This window comes from Ranitomeya imitator, chromosome 8 (genome assembly GCF_032444005.1).
Source record: "Ranitomeya imitator isolate aRanImi1 chromosome 8, aRanImi1.pri, whole genome shotgun sequence".
Lineage (NCBI taxonomy): Eukaryota > Metazoa > Chordata > Amphibia > Anura > Dendrobatidae > Ranitomeya > Ranitomeya imitator.
The window spans coordinates 165,141,179-165,168,560 of NC_091289.1; the positions used below are offsets into that span (position 1 = coordinate 165,141,179).

Genomic DNA, 27,382 nt, shown 5'->3' on the forward strand with positions numbered 1-27,382 from the left:
GAAAGCCTTCCAGTACCTGGGGTAAATGCGAGAAGAAGCTGGCTTCCTGGCTCTGATCATCGTCTGTATGACCTGATGAGAAAAACCAGACTCCCTCAGAACCGCGGCCTCAACAGCCATGTTGTTAAATGCAGGGACTGAGAACTCTGATGGAAGAGTGGGCCCTGTGAGAGAAGATTTGGGCGGTATGGGAGTCTCCAAGGGGTATCCGCGAGCATGTTGACGAGCTCCGCGTACCAGGGGCGCCATGGCCAGTCTGGAGCTATGAGTATGACCAGAATCCCCTCTATCTTTTTCACTACCCTTGGGATCAAAGGGAGAGGGGGAAACAGGTAAGGAACCTGAAACTGCGACCATGGGATTACCAGGGCGTCGTGGCTGATGTCCAGTGGATCCCGGGATCTGGCCACGAATAAAGGAACCTTGTGGTTCATCCGAGATGCCATGAGGTCGACGTCTGGGGTGCCCCAAAAAAGACAAATCTGGTCTAATACTGAGGGATGGAGAGACCACTCGCCCGCCGCCAGGGCCCTGGCGGCTGAGGAAGTCTGCTGCCCAATTTTCGACCCCCGGAATGTGGACAGCTGAAATGACCGGAACGTGACGTTCCGCCTAGTGAAGTATCTTTGCTGCTTCTGCCATCACCTGAGTGCTGCGCGTCCCACTCTGGTAGTTTAAATACACCACGGCCGTGGCGTTGTCCGACTGGATGAGGACGGGACGACCCGCCAGGAGTGATTGCCAGTGGAGTAGGGCAAGGAAGATTGCTCTGATCTCCAGTAAGTTGATAGGAAGAAGAGCCTCCTGAGGGGTCCAGCGACCCTGCGCTGTGAGATGTCAGAAGACCGCTCCCCAACCGAGCAGGCTGGCATCTGTGGTGATGACCTGCCACTAAAGTGGAAGGAAAGACCTCCCTCTGAGGAGCGATGAAGACAGGGTCCACCAGGTCAGTGACTGCCGAACTTGGCGAGGCAGACGAACGGGGCGGTCTAGTGAGGTCGTGGATCGGTTCCAAGTGGAGAGAAGAAACAGTTAGAGGGGATGGGTGTGGAATTGGGCAAAGGGAACCATCTTTTCCAAGACTGCCATGCAGAACTGAAGCGAGTGAGGAGCTGGGTGTTTGTCCGGTGGGAGGAAGACCCGAGCCAAGTTCGTGTCGAATTCCATGCCCAGGAAGGACAGACGCTGGCAGGGAATCAGAGAGGACTTGTCCCAGTTGATGATCCACCCGAAGCGAGTCAGAGTGTCCAGAGAGATCTGGAGGCTTCGCGCACAGTCTCGATGAGATGAACCCTTGAACAAAAGATCGTCCAGGTAGGGGATGATGAGTATCCCCCTGGAAAGAAGGATGGCCATGACCGCCGCCATGATCTTGGTGAAGACCCTGAGGCCCGACGCCAGGCCAAAAGGGAGGGCCGTGAATTGGTAGTGCTCTTCCTGGATAGCAAACCGAAGGTACCTCTGGTGCCGTACGCAGATAGGAACATGAAGGTACGCATCCTGAATGTCCACCGAGCACAGGAACTCCCCGGGCTCCATGGCGGCAATCACAGACCGCAAGGACTCCATCCTGAAGTGGCGGAGTTGAACATGGCGGTTCAAAAACTTGAGATCCAGAATTGGGCGAAGGGAACCGTCCTTCTTGGGGACTACAAAGAGGTTCGAGTAGAACCCAAAAAAACGCTCAATTGAAGGGACAGGAACGACTACGCCAGCTGTGACCAGGGAAGAGACGGCCTGAAGAAAACCGGGCAGTTGAGACGGTTGCCTTGGTGGACGAGAGAGGAAGAAACTATTTTCCGGAAGGGAAGAAAATTAGATCTTGTAACCGGAGGTAACTATCTCTCTGACCCAGGCGTCGCTGACTACCGACAACCAGGCGTCCCGGAAGGAAAGAAGTCTGCTTCCCACCCTGGAAATCATTCCAGGTGGAGGCGACCTGTCACTTTGAATGAAATCTATCGGAACGAGAGCCAGAGGACCTGAAAGGTTGGCTCTTAGTTCTCCATCTGTGGGCTGGCTTGTAAGAGGGTCTCCTCCACTCTCCTGTAGCGGAAGGTTGCTCCTGCTGGGAAGAGGAGTCAGAGGTCCGAAATTGACAAAAGTGCCTAAAAGGCCTAGGGACCTTCTTGTTGAAGAAACGTCTTGGTCTAGACTGAGGGAGGGAAGTACTTTTTCCTCACGTGGCATCAGAAATGATCTGGTCTAACCGAGAGCCAAAGAGTCTGGAACCCTGAAAGGCTAGGTTGGTGAGAGACTTCTTAGAACAGCGGTTCTCAACCTGGGGGGTCGCCCGAGGGGGGTCGAACGACCAAAACACAGGGGTCGCCACCTCTCTCACCTCCCCATCCACCTTCCCCCGTATGCAGGCTCGGACTGGGGCACCGGGACACCGGAGAATCCCCCAGCCCCTGCCTCCTTCATTTGTCCCTGCCCTGCATGAGGCGGTGCACAGTTTATTTTTATAGCCGGCGGTCGGCGCACATGCTGTACTGAAGAATGTGAAGTGCTGTGCAAGCAGCCGCGCGGCAGCTGCTCGCTCCTTCACATCTGAAATGATCACACACACTCATCTCGCACTGGCCTGCGACGGCGACGCCGAGTCTGTGCTCAGAGGCTCTTGATAAGAGCGGCCCGTGCGCAGCGTGGTGCGAGTGCCGACCTCACTGACTTCAGCCAGCACACAGCACAGTCCGAGGAAACAGCTGACTGTGTGACTCAGAGTCAGAGAGGAGAAGACAGGGAGGGACACACGCACCCGCACGACGCACTGTCTGCACTGAGTCTGCACTGTTCATCATCACCGACCTGTTTATTGTTACTTTGCCCGCCCTCGACTCCGCCTCTTCATCAATAAAACTCTGTGGTCTGACTGGAGTCTGGACTAAGGGTGTATTCTAATGCTGATTGGCTGACAGATGCAGGCAGGAGCAGCCAATCAGCATTAGTTTTCTTTGTGTGACCTCACAGGTCACAGCACACCTCAATGAGCTGTGCTGTGATTGGTCATCTGTCCTCCTGCCCAAGCAGCACACCACAGGTCAGGCACACAGGCGCGCGCACTGTCTGCAATACTATGATTGGAGGCTGCCTGGAGCTGAGGGACGTCACATTTTTTTGGATGATCGCAGCCAGTCAGTAAGGTGTAAGTAAAATATGCCTGCAGGCAGCCTGCAGCATAGTTTGAGACACTGAGACAGTTATGGGAGGCCCCCCTGCAATCTGAAGGTGACACAACAAGGTGGGGGTCCCCCATAGAAAATTTCTAATTTCCTGTGGTCCCCTCCCCCTTCCCCACTGTCTCCTAATTTACTGTGGATCACCTCTCCCACCATTTCACCTCTGGGGAAGGGGGCCCTCATGAAATTAGATGAAACAGTGGGGAAGGGCCCGGGGGCCCTCAGGAAATTAGGTGACGCTGTGGAGAAAGGGGCACACAGAAAATTAGGTGACACAGTGGGGAAGGCGCCCTCAGATATTTGACCCCTTCACAACATCCGCCTTACATGTATGGCGCATGTTAAATGCCATGCCACTGTCAATCTCTGACAGCCGCGTTAAACATGTGGCGCCGACATGTGTGTGCATCAGACTGTTATATTTAAACCCATGGTATGCCATGGTGAAATGTTATTTATTGGAATTCGTAATAAATATTTCTCAACATATACCGTATATACTCGAGTATAAGCCGACCCGAGTATAAGCTGTGCCATATACAATGCTCTGCACCGTTGCCCCAGATAGATACTCCACATAAAGCTGTGCCATATATACAGTGCTCTGCACCGTTGCCCCATAGCTGTGCCATATAGTGCTCTGCACTGTTGCCCCATAGCTGTGCCATACAGTTCTCTGCACTGTTGCCCCATAGCTCTGCCATATAGTGCTCTGCACCATTGCCCCACAGCTGTGCCATATAGTGCTCTGCACCGTTGCCCCATAGCTCTGCCATATAGCGCTCTGCACCATTGCCCCATAGATGCTCCACATAAATCTGTGCTGCTGCTGCTGCAATAAAAAAATAAAAAAACACATACTCACCTCTCTTGCTTGCAGCTCCTCGGCTCCATCTTCCCGGCGTCTCTCTGCACTGACTGATCAGGCAGAGGGCGGCGCGCACACTATATGCGTCATCGCGCCCTCTGACCTGCACAGTCAGTGCGGAGAGACGCCGGGAAGATGGAGCGGCGCCCGGCGTGTGGAACGAGGGAAGGTAAATATGACATACTTACCTGCTCCCGGCGTCCCGCTCCTTCCCCCGGACAGCTGATCTTCGGTGCCGCAGCCTCCTCGAGTATATACGGTAATTGTTTTTGTGATTATTTATTATGTTTGATTTGTAGCAATGAGAATACAATACATAATGCATATCAGATATTTACATTCCGAATTATAACTAATAAAATTACAGTTTTCAAGTAGCCACCAAAATTATTTTTTGGGTTGGGGGTCACCGCAACATGAGGAACCGTATTGCGGGGTCACGGCATTAGAAAGGTTGAGAACCACTGTCTTAGAAGTTGTATCTGTGCTCCATGCTTTGAGCCAAAGAATGTGGCGTATAGCAATGATGTTGCTACTTCCCCTTGCAGAGCAGGCCACTGCATCCAAGGAGGCAGCCAAAATGTATTTGCCCGCGTGGCCAATCTGGTCCGCCAAATCAGCCAGTTCCTGTGGGGAAGCCGAAGCCAAAATGCCTCGTCGAAGAATCTTGGCCCAGGCGGAAATGGCCTTTGCCACCCAGGTGGAGGCGAAACTGGGGCAGAGGGAATCTCCTGATGCCTTGAAAGCTGATTTGGCTAGAGTCTCAATCTGTCTGTCCGTAGCGTCTTTAAGCGACGCACCGTCAGGTAAGGACAGGACCGTCTTGGATGAAAGATAGGAAACCGGCGGGTCCACCTTTGGGGATTCTGCCCATTTGGCAAGAAGGTCAGCACTAAAAGGGTATAATACGTCCAGGTGTTTTCTACCTGGGAAACGCTTCTCAGGATGTTCCCAGTGCTTAGACAGGGTAGACTCAAATTCCTCGTGATTGGGAAAGGAGCGAGAAGGATGCTTGACCCGTTTGAAGGAGACAGAAGGATCTTGTGAGGGAACCTCGTCCTGTTTAAGTTTAAGAGTTTGGGAGATAGCCAAGATAAGACTATCTACAATAGTCTGTATGCCGGACATCTGGTCTGAGTCAGACCCGGACTGGGAATCTATGTCCGACCCAAGGTCCTCCTCCGAAGAGGGGAATTGGGAAGAGGTGAGCAGCTTGGGAACTGCTGAGGGACCCGGAGAGCTGGAAGAGGAGGCAGACAGGGACCTCTTTCTAGAATGGCCGGCGCGTTCTTCTGAGGGTCGATAACAGGTGCGTGCGACTCGCCATGAGACACGGTCGGTTCACTGGTGGCTGTAGATAGATGCGGAAGACATTCAAGCGCCTGGACCAGAGATTGGGATACTTTAGTCAAGTCGGAGACTGAGACATAGCAACAGCCCACTCTGGGGGAGGGGGAGTGCACTCATCCCAAGGTTCGGAAGCTTCCTGCGGGGCAGACATGGTAGACGGACTGCAGGATTGGCAGAAGGGTGACGACTGACCTGCTGAACACTTTTTCTTGCAGCGTGAGCAAGCGTAATGAATGATGGTGGGTTTGGAAACAGAAGCCCTAACAGAGTTAGACATATGTAGGCTGTGAGCTTATAGTAAGAAAAAAAAATGTTGGAAAGCTCTGCCTGTGTAAGTCTAAACTACTGCAGCGCTGCCTCCGGAGAATGAAATACTGCAGGGGAGGATGCTAGGGTACGGATGAGAGCCTACCGTACAGGAAGGAAAGAGCTGCAGCCGAGCCGGTATCTGTGCCCCCCGAGCGGTGTGGCGTCCGGATAAGAAGCAGAAACCAAGATGGAGGCAGGAATAGAGGCCTCGTGGGGAAGGGGGAGTGGATAAGCGCACAGCCAATGACCAGTAAGAGAAAGAAAACCCCCGATAGGTCCAGCGGTAGAAGGGGGGTGGAGCCACATTAAAATATCGCTGGGCGCCAAGAAAACGTGGGCGATTAGGAGGTGTGGCCGATCGGCCCGAACTGAGGTAAAAAAGGGAAGCCGCGGCGCCGATGATTTACTAGAGCCTGCGCGCATGAAATAGACGGCAGGGCAGTGCAGACAGGTCCAGGGGAGAGAAGGGATCCCGCGTAATTCAAACACAATCCCCTTACCCCCCCGGTATATCTTCATTACCTTGATCTTCGGCGCTGTATGGTGAGGATCGGTCAGGGGCCCAAGGGAAGGCAGGGACGCTGGAGAGTAGAACCCTCTTCCAGGAGACGGCATCAACCCCTATGGAAAAAAGGGGGGAGGGTCACCGCTGGTGACTACCGTCTCCCTCTCAGCCCTGTCCGAGGAGAGGGGTGAGGAGGAAATTCGGCAAGGACCGGCCACCAAGCTCACCCTGAGGCACCAATGAAGGCACAGGGGAGAAATGTCCTGCCAGCAGGCCTGAGTGTTGCGATGCGGGTGACACCACACTGCTCGCTCAGCCGCTAATAATGGGAAGGCAGAGTGAATTAACACCCAGATTCCCTACGAGTTGAATCTGGAAAACAAAATAAACAATTAGTAAAAAACAACAAATGATTAGCTGCGGATCTGGGAGATCCAGGTCCGCCTCCTACAAACACTAAGCACAAACTGGGATGCTCAGTGCCTGTCGGGGGTGTATAGTGCCGGGGAGGAGCTATTGTTCTTTTCCTTTTTGCATAGTGTCAGCCTCCTAGCAGCATACACCCACGGTTATCTGTGTCCCCCAATGAAGCGATAAAGAAAGGTATGTTTTTTTCAAATATATATTAAAATTCTAAACATGCCTCAATGACTCTTAAAAAGAAAGGAATACAAAGATTAACATATTTGAAATCAAAGAATTACACTTAAAGAAAAAGTTGGCTCCTCCTCTGCAGACTTCACTTACCTGCAGGCACCAGACTAAGCCAGTCAAACTTCGTGTCACTTAGGAGGCAGACAAGCCATAGGTTATGGCATTTTTTGCTAATCTTTTTCTCCTTTACATAAGGAAAGGAGGATGGGCCTCTTGATACAAAAGACGGAGAACAGTGTCTGTCAAGGGTCAGACCATATCATCTCGTTTGGATGGCAGAATCATTTTTCCTGACGCCCTTGGAGTTCAGGTACTGGTGCCGATAGTCCTGGTACCCTGCCTCCTGCCCCCCAAAACGTGGCATGTTGCATGGAGTTTAGAGAATCCAAGGTATCTCACCGTGTGGTGCAATGTTATTGCATATGACTCCTTATCAGAAGATTGTGTTAGAGGATCAAGCCTCTTCAAGCACAGGTGAGTTTAGCCCCTTCCCTGGATCTTTCTCCGTTGTGATGGAACATTGTTTTTGAGCGGCCCCCCACTCAGTCATACCTACTCATGTTTTTGCTTTTTTTATCCAGGCCATCCCCTTTGCCTGTCCTCGGTGGACTCTCTGTTCCTCTATATCTCCCTCGCGTAGTTCCAATTTTTTTTTTCCCTTGGTGCCATCATATAGTGTCCACTGTCATTCCTGGAGCCTGATCCCTACTTTAGGCTTCTGCTGTAGTCTAGCCGGCTACTTAGCACCTTCCATGAACCTCCAGTTCTGATACCTGAGCTGGGCCTCCAATTTAGGTTCTGGATTCAATCGTGGCCTAGCGTGATTCAATGCACCTTACGCAACTCTCCAGTGTTTTGTTACCCTGAAGCTGGGACTCCAATTTAGGTCCTGACTTCTGTGGCGGACTAGTAAGCTTCCATCTGCCTCCTATTTAGGCCCCTGCTTCACTGCAACCTAGCCTGCTCAAGCAGCCACTCCCCAGCTCTCACAGCTAATTAGGCTCGCAGGCAGGCTCTTTTCCCAAGCATCAGCCAGAGCCTTAGAAAAGAGCCTGCACGAAAGCCGGATTGGCTATGAGAGAGGGGGCGTGGCTGCTTGAGCAGGCTAGGGCGCAGTGAAGCAGGGGCCTAAAATAGGATGGGAGCCTGCTAGGCCGCCACAGAAGTCAGGACCTAAATTAATAGTCCCAGCGTCAGGGAAATAAAACACTGGAGAGCTGCGTAAGGCACATTAATCTTTCCTCTGCATGCTGTTTGCCTGGATCATTCAGCCTCAGCGTGTTCCCTAGCGACAGTGCGAACATCTTGGTCAACACTCAATCCCAGTTAAGTAAATAAGGCAGCACACTGCAGCGCTAGAACATACAAACTTGAAAAACGAAATTTGAACTGCATTACTGCACTAGAAATATGAAAAATGAGAGCTTTTAGCGCATAAAAATGGCCAATTTTATGTGTACCTGGTAGCCCCGTTACGGCTCTCATTTTTCATATTTCTAGTGCAGTAATGCAGTTCAAATTTCGTATTTCAAGTTTGCATGTTCTAGCGCTGCAGTGTGCTGCCTTATTTACTTAACTATATACGAGTTGGCGACTCTAGGTTCAGCACCTGTTCACACTGAGTCTATGTTTGGATGTGCCGGTCAGGTTTTTGAAATGAACACTCAATCCCAGGACTCCACTCCAGACATCAGCTCTCCTCCTCTCAGAGAGGACCGTGCACATCAGCCCACCCGATGCCCCCAGTCAACATTTTGTTTGTGCCCCACATAGCGATAATTCCCATTGGAAGCCCTCTACAGCCTGTGACAATAGCACGTCCCTCCACTGTATAGGCCATTACTCTATCTCAATCAGTGCCCAATTTGAATAGTTATCCCAAACTTTAGTCACAATTATAGAGCGTCTACTTCTGCTGACAAATCACTACCTACAACACTGATCATGGTAGTGGTCAAAATGACCATGAGCAATATTACAGTTTCAATCTCCATCCCTCTATGTTCTTGTCTTCTGTCTCCTTTTTTACGGTTGTTCTCGTCGAGTCCTTCTCTGAACCTACGCTACTGCAATGCCCTGCACATGGGTAAGATACATAGTGAATAGGAAGAACAATACCACATTTCCAATTGGAGGTATTTGATAACCTACTACATTTTGGAATAGGATCTTGGATATGGGAAAAACCCCTTTAAAACTTTATAGTCAATCTTATTCAAAAGGTTAACATAAAAAAAATTATTCTCAAAATAACTACTTACAATTTGATCCTTTCTTCAATGAGAACATCATAATTTTCACAGTTCTCCTCGCTATCCCAGTCTCTCCAAAGGTAATCAAAAAAGAATCTATAAAAGAACAAATAAAAACTAGATGGGCATTTCCTGAAGGAAATACATGGTGCTTGAACAGCGCTGCCAGCTGCCTATGAACCTCAGGAGCAAGTCTAGCATGCAGGGCCCTGCCCCTGGGTAGCCACTTTGATGTGCGGGACCCCTTGTTAGCCACTTTCGCCCCTTGGTAGCCATTTTGGCATGCAGGAATCCTTGGTAGCCACTTTGGTGCACACAGCCCCTCGGTAGCCACTTTGGCCACATCCCCCTATATACAGACATCACTCCTATACACAGACACCACTCCTATATACAGAAATCACTCCTATATACAGACACCACTCCTGTATACAGACGTCACTCCTATATACAGACACCACTCCTATATACAGACATCCCCCAGTATACAGACATCCCTCCTATATACAGACATCCCCCTATATACAGACATCACTCCTATATACAGACATCCCCCAATATACAGACATCACTCCTATATACAGACATCCCTCTATATGGACACCACTCCTATCTACAGACTCCACTCCTATACACAGACATCCCCCTATATACAGACTCCACTCCTATATAGACTTCCCTCTATATACAGACACCACTCCTATATACAGACATCCCCAATATACAGACATCCCCCTATATACAGACATCACTCCTAAATACAGAAACCACTCCTATATACAGACATCCCTCTATATACAGACATCCTCCTATATACAGACATCCCCCTATATACAGACATCCCCTATATACAGACATCCCCTATATACAGGCATCCCCTATATACAGACATGCTCCTATATACAGACATCCTCCTATATACAGACATCCCCTATATACAGACATCCCCCTATACACAGACATCCCCCTATATACAGACATCGAAAATTTGCATAAATGCCATCTTTGTAAGGTCAGTGCACCTGCGCTGTGGCTTCAATTCATGTCAGTTGGGGGTCATGGAAAGGTCGCCATTAATTCCTATGGGAAATTTTTTTCTTAAAATACAATTTTTTTTAAAACTACAAATCGGATCGACTCCAAAAATACATAGCACACCTGTCCCCACCGAGGGTTTCGAAACGCCACCTGAACGGGGTCTCTGCGCCGAGCAGTTCGGGCCGCATTAATTGCGGGAAAAGCGGAGAAGTAGAACTAGATGGGCATTTCCTGAAGGAAATACATGGTGCTTGAACAGCGCTGATAGCTTTACAGCAGCACTTTTCACACACGGGACCAGGGGGTGCACTTACTTTTCACACACGGGACCGGGGGTGCACTTACTTTTCACACACGGGACCGGGGGTGCACTTACTTTTCACACACGGGACCGGAGGTGCACTGACTTTTCACACACGGGACCGGGGGTGCACTGACTTTTCACACACGGGACCGGGGGTGCACTGACTTTTCACACACGGGATCGGGGGTGCACTGACTTTTCACACACGGGACCGGGGGTGCACTTACTTTTCACACACGGGACCGGGGGTGCACTTACTTTTCACACACGGGACCGGGGGTGCACTTACTTTTCACACACGGGACCGGGGGTGCACTTACTTTTCACACACGGGACCGGGGGTGCACTTACTTTTCACACACGGGATCGGGGGGTGTCATAGTCATTTTATTCTGATGTTTGACTTTGATAAATGCCCTAACAGCGGAGAGGCATTTAGTATAATTTAGAGCACTGCAAGATGGCTCCCAGCCAATTGCTGGGAGGCATGTTGTATAAAAGACTCCCTCTCCCCTAGAGAGTCGGTGCAGCCAGTGACCTGAACCTGTAACCCAGATCCCGGTGTGGCCAGTCCCGTTTCCGAAGTCCCCGGGCCACTAGGCAGCCAGTGCCAGAAAATCATCCCCTGGTACCAGAGCAGCCAGTGCCTGAACATTGTACCCCAGTCCATGTGTGGCCAAACTCTGATCCAGTATCCTAGACCAGCATGTCTGAACCGAGCCCATGTCAGAAACCATTTTGTAGCGATGTCAGAACTTACTAGTCTGAATGGAGACCTAGCCCTAATCAGTGTCAGCGTACCTGATCCCTGGGGTCAGCAGCTGAAGTACCAGGCTCTGCCAAGGAGTGGTACCTGACGGCTATCTGCAGCCCAGGCTGTCTCCAACAACAGAAGCGCCAGTGAACACCAGGTAGCCGCTTAGCTATGCCCCTTCCTGGGCATGCCCGGCCCTGTGTCACAGTGGGTCCACAAATCCACATGCGCCACCATTGGGCGTAAAAAAAAAATTCCTGAAGCTCTATGTTAAGAATAACCCATAATAAATTCTTATAATTTTATTCTTAAATCCCAGTTGTATTAAACGGGAGTTTGTGAAGGAAATTTATATTTAGGATGCCAAGGTACAAAAAAAAAAGAAAAGTACGGTAATTGATAAATGTAATGCTGATAATTACGGTATACAAAATGAAAAAAAAAATGCATATTACACCAGAAAAATAATTTAAAGTTGGCAAACTCCCCCTTTGTTTTTATAATGTTGTGTGACCCGAGTTTTTAGGCAAATCCAAATCACTGCTTAAAAGAGTGTTTCACCACTTCATAATTGATAACTTACAGTTCGAATTCCAGGAAAGATATATATCTTGCCAGTGGATAGAAAAATATTTAGAACTGAGAGTCCTGATAGTTGATCCTCAGTAGTTGATACCTTTTAATGGCTAACTGAAAAGATGGTAAATTGCAAGCTTTCGAGACTACACAGATCTCTTCATCAGGCATAGACTAAAAGAAATTCTGGAGAATCACATATTTATGCACAACACATCACAGAAAGAAAAAAAAAAATTGAATTCCACTAATCGACTATTGATGATCTATACGGACACCCAACATCCCCACGATCAGCTGCCATTACCATTGGCAACAGCAGGAGTAGACAGTATATAAAGTGACACGCCACTATTTTAGCACACTATTTACTAGCCAATACATAGTGAGACAGAACAGTAGTGTTCCACCTCATGCATGGTTTACATTGCTGCTGGCGTTAACAGTAGATCAGCTAGAGTGCTGAATGTCGGACCCCACTGATCTGATATTTATGTCCTATCCTTAAAGGTCATCAATATCTAAGTGTTGAAAAATCTCTAACATCTAAGCAGCAATATTAATGTGCCTTCCATTGCCAACAATAAAAGTACAAGAAAACAAACAAACAAACAAAAAACCGTCAACTGTACATTTTTATCACTATAGCTATATCATTCTTCCTACTGCATCATATGCATGCAAATGGTTGTACCTTACAATTTCCAAGGCTTGTGCAATTTCACACGTTACATCATCCTGTCCTACAGTAGGGTAAATCTCTAGCAGAGGCACGCAGTGACCAAGTTGTTCCAAAAAATCATCAATCAACTCCCTTTGCATGTTAGCAATATTGGAAGTAAACGGTTCTGCAATATGAACTTTGGCTATTAAGTATGAAGACACATTTGGGCAAGGCTTGCTTGTAACCTACAAAAAGGAAAACATCATTTTTAAGATTACCTGAAAAAAAAACCACTATAAATTATTCTAAGACATGTAACCATCTCAGAAATCAGTTAATTGCTGTTGCTCTGACTGCTAGTACTTTTGATGATCACGTGTTATAGTTGGGAAGTTTTGTTCAGCCATGGATTCATAATACATCTTCTATGACAGCCTTAAAAGAAACCTTACATCAGTTTTGTGCTGCCCGCACTACAGACAGCATGAATCAGATACTGGATGTGTGATTGCAACCAGCTATATAATACTTCTGCACTGCAATGGAGTTTCAGAGTAAAACATACTTCGAAAAGCAGGCTTCTGCCCGCCTTGATTTTGACTGACAGTTGTTTTTTACCAATATACACGCATAGGGAGAAACCTGTAAGTCGACTGGAGCAGAGTAGGGAGAAGATGGCTGGGGACACGCCTCAAACTAGTCAACCAAGACACACAGGCCCAGATTCATCAAGACTGTATGAACAATGCTGGTCTAGAAGAGGGGGCATGCTGGAGTAAGGCACTACTGATTCATTATTAATTTTTGTGCAATGTTGTGCTGCGCAAAAATTTTGCAACATAGCTTTTTATGCCAGCTTTGCCTAGATGGGTGGAATGATGGCATGACATGCTGTGTCGTACCTAACACCACAAATCTTACTCCAGTGTATAAGGCGCACACCACTCTTCAGACTTTTGATTCATTAAGCGACGTGCACCCGAAGTAACATTTCTGATGTGAGGTACACCATGGCAAGCTATAAATTAAATGAACTGTGGCGTCACATCACCATTCCACAGCCGTCTTGGCAGAGCTAGGTAAAACTAAAGCTAAAGCATTGCACACAAATTTGCAACTTTTCAAAGCAATTTACACCAGAATTCTGGCATAATCACTTGATCAATCAGGACCATTGTCCCTGAACATTTTTGCAAAGATTGTTTACTCTGAAACATTTCAGATCAGATGAAAACATACCGGTTCGCAATTCCACAGCCAGTGTAAGATTCAAGTTGCCTGTGGTTGGTTCTAGAACGATTTATTTCAGTCACAAAATCTAAAATTACGGTATTTACAGAAGCAACATGAAATATATATATATATATTAGCACTCAGGATATCTGACAGGGAAATAGCTGACCACCCCACGAGCATAAGTATAGGGGTACAAGATTCCCTGTGAATAAAGCATTGCTTACTAACTCTTCATGAGCATTCAGGATAACCCGTTCTCATGGTCAGTAGGGGTCCAGAAGTTGGACCCCGAGTAATTATTTATCACCCACCTTGTGGATATGAGATATATGTTGTTTATGGGACAACCAAAGCCTTTTTTTCAAGCTTTCTTGCTGAATTAGAAATTCATGGTTAAACTATAGAAAAATATTTAGAATTGAGATCCTCAGTGGTTGATACCTTTTAATGGCTAACTGAAAAGATGGTAACAAATTGCAAGCTTTCGAGACTACATACAGCTCTTCATCAGGCAAAGACTAAAACAAATTCTGAAGAATCACATATTTATGCACAACATAGTATAGAAAAAAAGGGAAAAACCATGGATAAGCCAGGTGACATGAAACAGAATTACCATGGGTGATAAACAGTTATGTCCATAAATATTGGGCCAATTCTTAGATAAGGATTGTTTTATTGTCCTGTGATTAGGGTCTCTGTTGTGATGACCCCACATGGTCTGAGGGGCAAGTTCCTTAGTTGATGTAAAAAGACATAAATCCATGCGACACATTCATTCCACATTCCAATGAATGTGTCGCATGGATTTATGTCTTTTTACATCAACTAAGGAACTTGCCCCTCAGACCATGTGGGGTCATCACAACACAGACCCTAATCACAGGACAATAAAACAATCCTTACCTAAGAATTGGCCCAATATTTATGGACGTAACTGTTTATCACCCATGGTAATTCTGCTTCATGTCACCTGGCTTATCCATGGTTTTTCCCAATTTTCTTTTCTATACTATGTTGTGCATAAATATGTGATTTTTCAGAATTTGTTTTAGTCTTTGCCTGATGAATAGCTGTATGTTGTCTTGAAAGCTTGCAATTTGTTACCATCTTTTCAGTTAGCCATTAAAAGGTATCAACCACTGAGGACTCTCAATTCTAAATATTTTTCTATCTACTGGCTAACACGGTACCAAGATATATTTATTTCCTGGTTAAACTATACTGACTCTGAAAGTGCAGAAAAAATCGTGTTTGACTACAGCAAAGGAGGCACATTTTCCCCACAAGACAAACTGAGAAGAGAAACTTATACTAGTCAATGCTGACAATAGCTGATATGTGTTTTTATTGGTTTAGCACACAAAGATTCCTTTCTACTGCTCTATACCTCTGTTGCCACATGCCCAAAATGAAAAAAATGTACCTGTCTCAAAGATTAACTATTCTAGAGCCAGTTTAGCTTGTGATTTATCTTCTTTGTTGTGTCTACATATTCACACACGGCAATTCTTTAACGCAAGTTGTGCATTTAAGACACATCTTAGCTTAGTAAAACAAGCTTTTACATGTACCTTGTACAAATATGACACGGTTTAGATTGTTGTGTTGATTTTAGGATGTTTTTATTGAGAAAATTTACTTTAATTTGTATTAGCCAATTTTCCGATTATAAAATGTTTAAACTTTGTCAACAACACTAAGATTTCCTTACATGAGAAAAAAATTTCTTGAATTGCGCTGTTGGGCACTTGTCACATTTAGGAAGTGTTACGCTTCATGTAAAGTGATACATTACTCGAGAACAAGATACCAATATCTTTATTGAATAAAGCTTTTGAGGACTAATCCCCTTTTCTGTCATTCTTTTCCCATCACAGAAATGAAGGGCACATTAATAAAACAAGCCATCAATTTCGAAAAGTGGGGCCCGACCAATAGGTTAGGACTAATTATGAGTAGACCTGACTACCCACTATCCAACTGCACTGTTGGTGGCCCTGAGCACTGTACAGTCATGGCCAAAAGTATTGACACCCCTGCAATTCTGTCAGATAATACTAATTTTCTTCCTGAAAATGATTGCAAACACAAATTATTTGGTATTATTATCTTCATTTAATTTGTGTTAAATGAAAAAACACAAAAGAGAATGAAGCAAAAAGCAAAACATTGATCATTTCACACAAAACTCCAAAAATGGGCCAGACAAAAGTATTGGCACCCTCAGCCTAATACTTGGTTGCACAACATTTAGCCAAAATAACTGCGACCAACCGCTTCCGGTAACCATCAATGAGTTTCTTACAATGCTCTGCTGGAATTTTAGACCATTCTTCTTTGGCAAACTGCTCCAGGTCCCTGATATTTGAAGGGTGCCTTCTCCAAAGTGCCATTTTTAGATCTCTCCACAGGTGTTCTATGGGATTCAGGTCTGGACTCATTGCGGGCCACCTTAGAAGTCTCCAGTGATTTCTCTCAAACCATTTTCTAGTGCTTTTTGAAGTGTGTTTTGGGTCATTGTCCTGCTGGAAGACGCATGACCTCTGAGGGAGACCCAGCTTTCTCACACTGGGCCCTACATTATGCTGCAAAATTTGTGGTTAGTCTTCAGACTTCATAATGCCATGCACACAGTCAAGCAGTCCAGTGCCAAAGGCAGCAAAGCCACCCCAAAACATCAGGAAACCTCCACCATGTTTGACTGTAGGGACCGTGTTCTTTTATTTGAATGCCTCTTTTTTTCTCCTGTAAACTCTATGTTGATGCCTTTGCCCAAAAAGCTCTACTTTTGTCTCATCTGACCAGAGAACATACTTCCAAAACGTTTTAGGCTTTTTCAGGTAAGTTTTGGCAAACTCCAGCCTGGCTTTTATATGTCTTGGGGTAAGAAGTGGGGTCTTCCTGGGTCTCCTACCATACAGTCCCTTTTCATTCAGACGCCGACGGATAGTATGGGTTGACACTATTGTACCCTCGGACTGCAGGGCAGCTTGAACTTGTTTGCATGTTAGTCGAGGTTCTTTATCCAACATCCGCACAATCTTGCGTTGAAATCTCTTGTCAATTTTTCTTTTCCGTCCATATCTAGGGAGGTTAGACACAGTGCCATGGGCTTTAAACTTCTTGATGACACTGCGCACGGTAGACACAGGAACATTCAGGTCTTTGGAGATGAGCTTGTAGCCTTGAGATTGCTCATGCTTCCTCACAATTTGGTTTCTCAAGTCCTCAGACAGTTCTTTGGTCTTCTTTCTTTTCTCCATGCTCAATGTGGTACACCCAAGGATACAGGACACAGGTTGAGTCAACTTTAATCCATGTCAACTGGCTGCAAGTGTGATTTAGTTATTGCCAACACCTGTTAGGTGCCACAGGTAAGTTACAGGTGCTGTTAATTACACAAATTAGAGAAGCATCACATGATTTTTCGAACAGTGCCAATACTTTTATCCACCCCCTTTTTTATGTTTGGTGTGGAATTATATCCAATTTGGCTTTAGGACAATACTTTTTGTGTTTTTTCATTTAAGACAAATTAAATGAAGATAATACCAAATAATTTGTGTTTGCAATCATTTTCAGGAAGAAAATGAGTATTATCTTACAGAATTGCAGGGGTGTCAATACTTTTGGCCATGACTGTAGGTCTAGATAAGGGCGTTCAGTGGGTGCCCTAGTCTCCTAGCTGAAATCTCATGGATCAGGGATCATCCCACCCAAGACACTCTCCTTTTACCGTGGGTAATGCTACTCAGACAACACAGGTGAGGGTAAAACAGTGTGCCGATACTTTACTGAACCACAAAGCAGGCAAGTAACACAATGAAAAGTCCCAGCAAAATACCTAAGATGGTGCAAATTACAGAGTCTCACCCTTCCCCTGACTTGCCTTGGTAAGAACAACTGTGACTTCAGAGCTTCCACCTGTGGCACACACACAAAAGATGACAGTCCATTGAGGTACAAGGTCAGTTGACTCGAGGGTCACAACCTGGCTTCTCCGAACCTCTCCATGGAGCCAGGCGACTGGTGGGTTCCAATCCTGGCCCCATAAATATACCCATAAAGCTCAAGCGACCGGTGGGTCTAAATACAGACTACCCTAACATATCCATGGATTTTTGATGGTCAACGGAGCAGATCCGTATTCTTCCAGCTGGGCTGAGGTCTTCTAAGCTGGCATCCTGCAGAATGACAAATCTGTGTCCCTCGTGATGGTTTTGAGGGATACGATTTTTAGAGAGGCTTGTGACAGAGGATCGAAGGGTGCTATGGTCAATGCAGAGAGTACCAAGTTTAGATCCCAGGAAGGTGTAGTGCAGTGGAAAATGGGTCTAGATCTACTTGAGGCTTTAATAAATCTCACTACCCAGCGATTTTCCGCTCAGTCGAAGTTGTAAAGGGCTCCTATTGCTGCCACTTGAACTTTAAGTGTGCTTGTTGCTAACCCCTTTTCCAACCCCTTCTAAAGAAACTCTAGCACTTTTTTGATTAGAATCTCCCCGGATAAACTGGCACCAGAGACTGACAAAAATCTCATCCAAACCTTCCCGTACACCCTAGTGGTCACAGGTTTCCTACTTAAAAGAAGAGTAGAAACTAGGTTTGAAGAGAATCCCCTCTTAATTAGAAGCTCCCTTTCAAATTTGAGGCCGTCATATGCAAGTGTTTTTCTTGAAGATGATTCACCGGCCCGAGACAGAAGGTTCAGAATGTCTGGAAGAACCCAAGGGTCTGTTATGGACATTATCCGTAGCCACGAAAACCATGCTTTTTTTTGGCCAAAAGGGGGCTATCATAATTTTTTTTTTTTTAATTTAAATAGATTTTTATTAACAATATAAAAAAAGGAGAACAACAGAATGCCATTTACATTGCATTATATCAGATACACATTTTCTTACTTTAATAAACCCCAACATTACCCCAACTACCCCCCTCCCCCATAAGACAGCTCAGTCTCAATCTCCACCCCACCGAGGCATTATCTGCCTCTTGTAATTTATCCTCTTCCAGGTCTTAGGAAACACGACGCCTATACTCCTCAATCCAAATCAAGCCAAGGAGACCATATTTTATTAAAGAGTTCTATTTTCCCCCTTTTACTGTACACCCCCTTTTCCAATTTTAGACCATGTTGAACATATTGGAGAAATTCCCTTCTCACAGGTGGTTCCGCGTTTATCCAGTTTCGTGCTATTACTTTCCTGGCCATGTAGAGTAGCCTAGCAATTGCAATCTTCCAAGTATTGTCAACTCCAATTTCTTCCACATATCCCAGCACACATACTATCGGGTCTCTAACAACTCTGCACTTATACGCTGCTTCAACTCGGCTCAAAACCACCACCCAAAAGGCAGCCAGTCTCGGACACGTCCACATCATGTGATATATTCCTGCCTTCTCACTCGCACACCTCGGACACCCAGAATTGGCACGCAATCCCGCTTTGTATAACACTTCCGGAGATTTATATACCCTATGCAAAATGTATAGCTGCGAGAGCCTATATGGTTCACTCAAGGATAGTCGCGGAACCCACTCCATCACCGATTCCCAGGTTTCATTTTCCATCGGCCCCACTTCTCTCTCCCACTTAGCCCTCGCCTTTATAGGGAAATCTAGCACAAATGTGTGCATAAGGTCCTTATACAGAGTGGAAATAACTCCCCTTGTAGTACCCTCACCACACACATACTCCAACACTATATCATCTTGAACCCTGATATCAGCCTTCTTATTCTGAGCTCTAAAGGCATGTCTCATCTGCGCATACTGATATTCCCCTGTGGATCGCAAACCAAATTCTTCCTGCAATTGGGAAAAGGACTTCAGCTCCTGCTGCTGGATTATCTGGTGAACAAAGCAAATTCGCTTATTCTGCCATTCCATCAATCCTCCCAGGGCCTCAAAATCCTTTAAGTTGTGGTTAGACCATATCGGTGTGAATTTAGTCAACCCTGTAACCCCACGAATCTGCCTTAATCTATTCCATAATTTACGAATCAGGAACAGGGTTGGGTATATTTTCCCCAGCGCGCCCAATGAGCCATCCTCCAAACACCTGGCCATCGGTCGTCGGTCCGTCACCTCTTCCAATAGCTGTTGTACTGCACTGGATGACGCCCCTCGCGCCCAGCCCTTCAAATGCTGGCTCTGGGCCGCAAGGAAGTATATTTCCGGGTTGGGCAAAGCCAAACCACCATCTTCCTTGGGTCGTTGAAGCGTCTCCAAGCTAATACGTGGATATTGTCTACCCCATATCAAACTTCTAAAGAGGGCATTAATCTGCCTGAACTTCCCCCGAGGGATCCAAATTGGTGCGTTATGCAGAACATAAAGAATTTTGGGCATAAGGACCATTTTAATAAGGTTTACCCTACCGACGACCGATAGATGTAGCTTATTCCAGGCGTCTACCTTTGCCTTGAGTACCCCCATAACAGGAGTCAAATTTCTTTGCAGAAACTCCGCCACCGGCACCGAAATCCATATTCCAAGATATTTAAATTGGGAAACCACCTTCAGCCTCTCATCCCCAACATCCTCACTCACATTCTCTCCTACGTCATCCACTCTAAAAAGAACCGTCTTATCCCAATTAATTGTTAGTCCCGACACAGTACCAAATCTCTCAACAATTTCAACGGCCCCTCTTAGTGAATTGTCTGGATCCTCCAGGAACAGCAAAACATCATCCGCATATAACGCTATTTTTTCCTCTACTTTGCCATACCTAAACCCAGGGACCCCATCCGACTGCCGAATCTTAGCAGCAAGAGGTTCTACAGCCAACGCGAACAGGAGGGGTGAAAGCGGGCATCCCTGCCTAGTACCCCTAGCCAGCCCTATAGGACGAGATAGCTCCCCATTTACTCTAATTCTGGCGGATGGTAATGAGTACAACAGCTGTATCCAGGCCACAAACTGCGGGCCAAACCCCATACATTCCAGCACCTGCCAGAGGTACCCCCATTCGACGCTGTCAAACGCCTTGTGTGCATCTAGCGATACAATCACTCTTCGACCACAGTTATCAGACTCTACCTGCAAATTTACATATAACCTCCGCAAATTGATCGCCGTTGATCTATCCGGCATAAAGCCAGATTGGTCCGAATGCACCAGACTCGCAATAACACTAGAGAGGCGGAGAGCCAACACCTTGGCCAGAAGCTTGACATCAATTGTTAGTAAAGAAATTGGGCGGTACGACTCCGGTTTCCCCAAGTCCTTATCCTCCTTTGGAATGACCACTATTATGGCCTCTCTCATAGAGGCTGGCAAGCGCCCACAAGACCTAGCTTCCTCCAATACCATTTTTAATCTAGGAATCAACACTTCTGCCAACCCTTTATAGATCTCAGCGGGTAACCCATCGACCCCAGGCGCCTTCCCATTGGCCATAGACATCAATGCCCGACTCAATTCCTCCTCAGTGATAGGGGCCTCAAGGCTCTCCCTATCTGCCTCACTCAGTCTCGGCAAATCCAGACCTTCCAAGAAAGTCAGTGCATCCTCGACCGATTCACCAACCCGAGAGGAATACAAATCTGCATAGAAGTCCGCAAAGGCTCTCAAAATTTCAGGTGTTTCCGTTATTTTACCTCCACTAGCAGAATCCAAAGAGTGTATATATGAAGAACCTCTCTGAGCAGCAGCCACTACCGACAGCATATGTCCCACTGTTTCTCCCTCCTGATAGAACAATACCCTTTGGAAATCTCGTTTCCTCTCAGCTTTGCCTAGCAGAATTTTTTCCAAATGATTTTGTGCGTTTTTCATTCTTCTCTCTGCCTCAGGGGTTCCCAGTGTGGCCATCCCATCCTCTGCTTCCTTCAACTCCTCAACTGCCGCTTTTTCTACCTCTCTCGTCCTCCGCTTACACCTACTAATGTCCCTAAACAGTAGTCCCCTCAGGTACGCCTTCATTGCATCCCAAATTGTAAGAGCGTCGGCGCTTCCATCATTTAAGAGAAAGAATTCCACCACCTCCCGTCCTATACTTTCCAACTCAATACTCTGTAACCAATTAGGATGAATCTTCCATTCTCTCCCACTTAGCGAGCGAGCCCCCTCCAATCTAACCTCTACTTCAATTGGACTATGGTCCGACAAGGCCCTTGGCAGATATCTCACCTCCCCAACCAATGTGTCCAAAATCCTGTTACCCAGAGCCATATCAATCCTAGAGAGTGTGGCATGTGCCGGTGAATAACATGAGTACCCTCTCTCCCCCACATGTCTAACCCTCCACAGATCAATCAAACCTATCTCCTGTATATAGGTGCCAAATGTTGTTATGTGTCCCTCCGACCTATTCTGAGTATTTTTATTTTTATCCCAATATTCATCACAGATGTTATTTAGATCTCCGATAATTATTAACGGTGTCGGTCCCCATTTTTCCACTCGCTCCATTACTTCTCTAATCTTCCTGCTAGAGTAGGGAGGCGGAATATACATCGCGGCAACACACAGCATCACTCCATACAGTATACACCGTAATAGTACATACTGTCCCTCCACGTCCACATATACCTTCACCTCCTCATACTGAACTCCCGCTGGAACCAAGATTGAGACTCCTCTTGCATACATGGAGAAGGTAGAATGATATCCCCTCTGGATCCATCGTCTATTCAAAACATCCACTTTTTCCCTTACCAAATGCGTCTCCAGCAAGCATATCATTGAGGCCCTTTGGTCTCTTGCATATTGCAAACACGCAGCACGTCTAGATTTCTCCCCTAGGCCTCTCACATTCCAGCACAAAATCTTAAAACGGGTCCCCATCACTTGGCTCATCTTCACTATAAGTATCATCAATTTTGAGCTCAGGCTGTCTAACTACCCTCCCCCCCCCGCCCCTCCCAACTCCCCCTCCCACCCTTCCCCCCTCACATCTAACCATTCCACCTCTTTCCAAGAGTGGGGCATCATCGCCCATAGCGAACACTCCGTTTGGCATTACCTTCCCAACCCTCCTCCCACCACTGTACATAACAGGATTTCAGACATTTTGAAAAATAACGTTCTCAAAACATTTTAACTTAGAATTATTTGCACACACAAGAAGTCTGCATAAACTTAAAATATGTCGCAAACCCTTCCTCCCCCTTTCCCAGCAGCCATTACACCATCCCTTTAACTTTAACTGGATATAATCCAGCTCCCTTCTTCCCCCCCCATACCCCTTGGCTTGTCAATCACATGACTCTTTTCCAACTGACAGATAAGTAAACAACTTCAGACTCTTCCCACAGTTTCAGTCTCCTTTTCCTTTAAGCTTTTTAGCATTAATATCGATCCACTGGGTAGCGTCCTCCGGCTTCTGGAAAAAATGAATTTTATCAAACGCCACCACCCTCAGTCTTGCTGGGAACATCATGGAATACTGCACACCCAATTCCCTCAGCCGTCTCTTGATACCCGTGAACATCATCCGTTGTTTCTGCACCAGAGTAGAATAGTCTGGGTATATAGCAATCTTTTGACCTTCAACTGTCAGATCCGTCATGTCTCTGGCCTTCCTCAGGATAATGTCTCTGTCTCTATAGTTTAGAATTTTGGCGAGCATGGTACGGGGATTCGCTCCAGGGACAGGTGGTTTCGGCGGGACCCTATGCGCTCTTTCTACCGCGAACACTTTTGTTAGCGCCATATCTCCAAATGTCTCTAACAGCCATTTTTCAATATATTCCGTTGGATTCCTCCCTTCAGCTTTTTCAGGGATGCCCACTATGCGAATATTATTTCTTCTGGACCTGTTCTCAAGGTCCTCATTTTTCGCAGCCAATTCAGCTATTGCTTGAGTGAACTTTTTCTCTGCTTTTTGCAGCTGCACTATATGGTCTTCTGCAGTGCTCACTCTCTCCTCTACCTCCCCCACACGTTTGTCAATCTTCTGCATGGCTGCGTTTATCTGGGCTGTGTCCCCCTTAACCTCCTGTATCTGTATGGTCAGAGATTGTTTACATGAAGAGACTAGCGCAAAAACGTCTCTTAGGGTAGGCTCAGCTTCTGGCGCCATTTCCTCGGGTCCCCCTTCTGCCACCGCCATTTTACTCTCCTTTCTCCCCTGTTGTACCTCATGTTCTCCTGCTGGGCTCTCCTCCTCCTCCTCCTCTTCAGTATCAGCTCCGGCTCCCTCCTCTGCGGCCTCCGCTCTCGCAAACTGCTGGAGCTTTGCCGCTACCTCCATGCGCTTTCTGCATGCGGCGTTCTCCTTGTCTGCCTTTTCCCTCAAGTCGGCGCCATCTTGGATTGCGCCTGCATCCCCGGCTCCCGCGTCCTTCTGCCGTCTCCTGGTCATGTTCGTCGGTTCCAGCGCTACCGAACAGCACCGCCGGCCTCTCCAAGTCTCCCCGCAGCCAGTAAGCCCCCGCAGGGACCAAACAGCAGCGGCTCTGCAGGATTTTACAATATACAGCGGCGGGAGCTCACAGCCGCACGTCCGCTCACATGGACTCTCAGGCCACGCCCCCCGGGGCTATCATAATTACCCTTGCTCTGTCCTCCCAGATCTTCCTCAACACTAAGGGAATTAACGCTATTGGGGGAAAGGCATAGGCTAGATGAAAATCCCAGGGAATTGAAAAGGTGTCTAGGGTCACTGGGCTCCTCATGGGTCAACTGAATAGAATACGCGAGTCTTCCGGTTTAGACTGTTTGCGAACAAGTCTATCCCCGGGAAACCCCAAAGCTGTACTATGTGGTTGAATACCCCCTGGTTCAATTCCCACTCCCCTTGCCTCAGATGTTTTCGACTTAGAAAATCTGCGGCTCGATTTTCCGTACCTCTGATATGAAGAGCCGATAATGAGGCTAGATTGGACTCTGCTGACAGCAGGATGGATCTTATTACTTCCATCAATGCCCGAGACCTGGTGCACCCCTGGTGATTCAAATATGCTACCACCACCTTCTTGTCTGAGAGCACCCTCACGTGATGGGATTGGAGGGAGGGGGCCTAGAAAGTGGGTGACAGCACATTTCAGCGCCAAGAGTTCTTTCATGCTTGAGGAGACGAGTTTTTGCTCCTCTGACCAAGGACCTTGAGCAATCTGTCTAGATGAGCCCCCAGCCCCAGGGGCTCGCGTCTGGTCAGTGTTATAGATATTGCTAGGTTGTCCGGATCCACCCACCAAGCTAGGGAACATATTGTTTTTGAGATTAAGTGCTTTTCTAAATCTCCCTTTAAGCAAGACTCTGCTTCTAGTATCTGAAGATCCCTGGTTTGACTTTGGGACCATTGGACTGCTGGAATACAGGCACTGATCCTAGTATGGACATTGCTTTGCGCAAGGGATGATGACCGGGGATCCCCTCAGTTGTGCTTCTAGTTGTGTCATGTTCGAAATTCCCCTCCCCCCCCCCCCCCCCCCGAGAGACGGCATTCTTGCCTGTTTCAGTCGATCGTTATCCCCAAGTACTGTTGTACTTGGGTTGGGATGATTCTGGATTTTGCTAGGTTCAACATCCAACCTAGATTTGTCAGGGATGTCATCACTTTGTCCAGCTGTTGACTGCAATGGAGAGAGGACTCGCCAATTACCAGGAGGTCATCCAGATATGAAACTATCAGTATATTTTGCTCTCTTAGGTGAGCCATGACCTGTGCCATTAGTTTTGTAAACACCCTCGGGGCTATGGCTAGGCTGAAGGGGAGGGCTCTGAATTGGTAATGTTTTAACTCCCCTTGCATCATTACCGCCACCCTGAGGAATCTTTGATGATCTAAGTGGATGGGCACATGGTAATATGCGTCTTTTAAATCGATGACAGTCATGAAACAAGACAGGTAAAGTGTTCTCACACATGGTTTTATTGTCTGCATTTTAAAAATTTGAGTCACCAAGTATTTGTTCAGTTTTTTCAAATTTATGATTGTCCTGTAAGTTCTATCCGGTTTTGTCCAAAGAAATAGAGGGGAGTAAAATCCCGTGCCTTTCTCCCCATGTGGGACTTCCTGCAGGACGTTCTTTGTTAAAAGACTCTGTATTTCTTTTTGGAGGGCTAGCTGTTCGGCCTCTACTTTCCTTTACGGGGTTATGACAAAGTGATGGGATGTGACAGTATGGAATTTCAGCTTCAGCCCTGTTCTTATTATGTTTTATAGCCATACGCTCCCTAATATTTTTTCCCACTCTGGAAGAAAGTAGGTTAACCTCCCTCCCACCTGGGGCTCACCTTCATTGGGGTTGTTTTTTGTTGTCGGGTTTGTTGAACATGTAGCCTTTTCCCTTAAATCTTTTGTCCTCCCATCCCTCTTTTTGATTTTTAGGGGGCTTCCTGCGTATAAATCTCCTGCTTCGAAAGGGCCGTCTATAGGACTGGTTGGGAAACCCCGGGAAGGCCTTTTTCGTATCCCCTGCTTTATCAAGAATTTTGTCTAGAGTTGGCCCAAATAAGAATTCTCCTTCGCAGGGAATGGAGCATAGTTTGGCTTTTGTTTGTAGGTCTCCCGGCCAGCACTTGAGCCACAAAGCCCTTCTTGCCGTGTTCGAAAAGGAAGCAGACCTTGCTGATAGCCTGAGTCTACCGAAGCGTCTGCTAAGAACGCAGCTGCTCCTTTCATTATTGAGACCGAGTCCAAAATTGATTTTCTGGGGGATTTATGTTTTAATTGTGACTCTAGGTGGTCTTGCCACACCATTAAGGCTCTGGCAGTACACGTGGCGGCTATGGCTGGTTTCAATCCTCCACCGGCAGCCTCCTAAGAGCCTTTTAAAATATCTCAGCCTTTTTGTCCATGGGATCCTTCAGGGTCCCCATGTCTTCAAAAGGCAAGGCAAATTTTTGGGATGCTTTTGCAATAGCAACATCTAATTTTGGCGCTTTTCCCCAGAAAAAACAAATAGGATCATCAAAGGGGTATTTTCTCTTTGGGGTTAAGAGGACTTTTTCGTCTGGCCTTTTCCATTCCTTTTGTATTAAAGATTGTATTTTCTCATTTAATGGAAACACTCTCTGTTTCCTTTGCTCTAGGCCGCTAAACATTAAGGCTAGGTTCACATTGCGTTAATGGGTGTCCGCTAGCGGACTCCGTTACATGGCGCAATTGTCGCAATTAACGCTCTGTAACGGATCCGTTAGCGCACCCATTGACTGCAATGTGCTAACGGATCTCTAGCGCATCGCTAGCGCATGTCTTTTTTGGCATGCGCTAGCGATGTCCCGTTAGTTTTGGACGAACCGCGGACGCTGCTTGCAGCGTCCGAGGTCCGTTCCTTGCTAGTGCAGATCAGGTATCTGCGCTAGCGGGATCGCCAAACGCGATCACTTTTGGGACTTTGCGTTAGCGCAATCCGCTAGCGTATGCGCTAAACGGATTGCCCTAACGCAATGTGAACCTAGCCTAAGTCTTGTGCCGATTTTTTTTGGTTGAGACTCTACCAGCCCCATTGTTGCTCTAACTGCTTTTACTAAGGCATCCGTTTCCCCCCTCTGAAGATGAAGAGGATGAGGGTGAAGAGAGTGAACTGTTTTAACTGGAATGGTCGCGATCTTCCTCACTGGAACTTAATTTCGGGGGATCTATGTCTGGATTTACCCTTTCTTTTTGAACTTTTGACACCTTTCAGCACATCTTCCACCTGGGTTTTGATCAGCTCTTTTAAGTCCGATGCAAATCTTGGGGACTCTTCACATTTGGTATTTTCTATGCATGTAGTACAGATCTTTTTC

The 27,382-nt window shown here is 46.7% G+C and overlaps 1 protein-coding gene across 1 annotated transcript in view; it reads right to left on the reverse strand.

Moving 5' to 3' along the window:
* SHCBP1L (SHC binding and spindle associated 1 like) overlaps positions 1-27,382 on the reverse strand; it is a 127,870-nt gene that overhangs the window by 83,206 nt on the left and 17,282 nt on the right. The window contains exons 3-4 of the mRNA XM_069737744.1: positions 12,484-12,698; positions 9,127-9,213 (exon numbers count right to left, since the gene is read on the reverse strand). Coding sequence (XP_069593845.1) covers positions 9,127-9,213; positions 12,484-12,698 — 302 coding nt within the window. The remainder of the gene's footprint in view (positions 1-9,126; positions 9,214-12,483; positions 12,699-27,382) is intronic.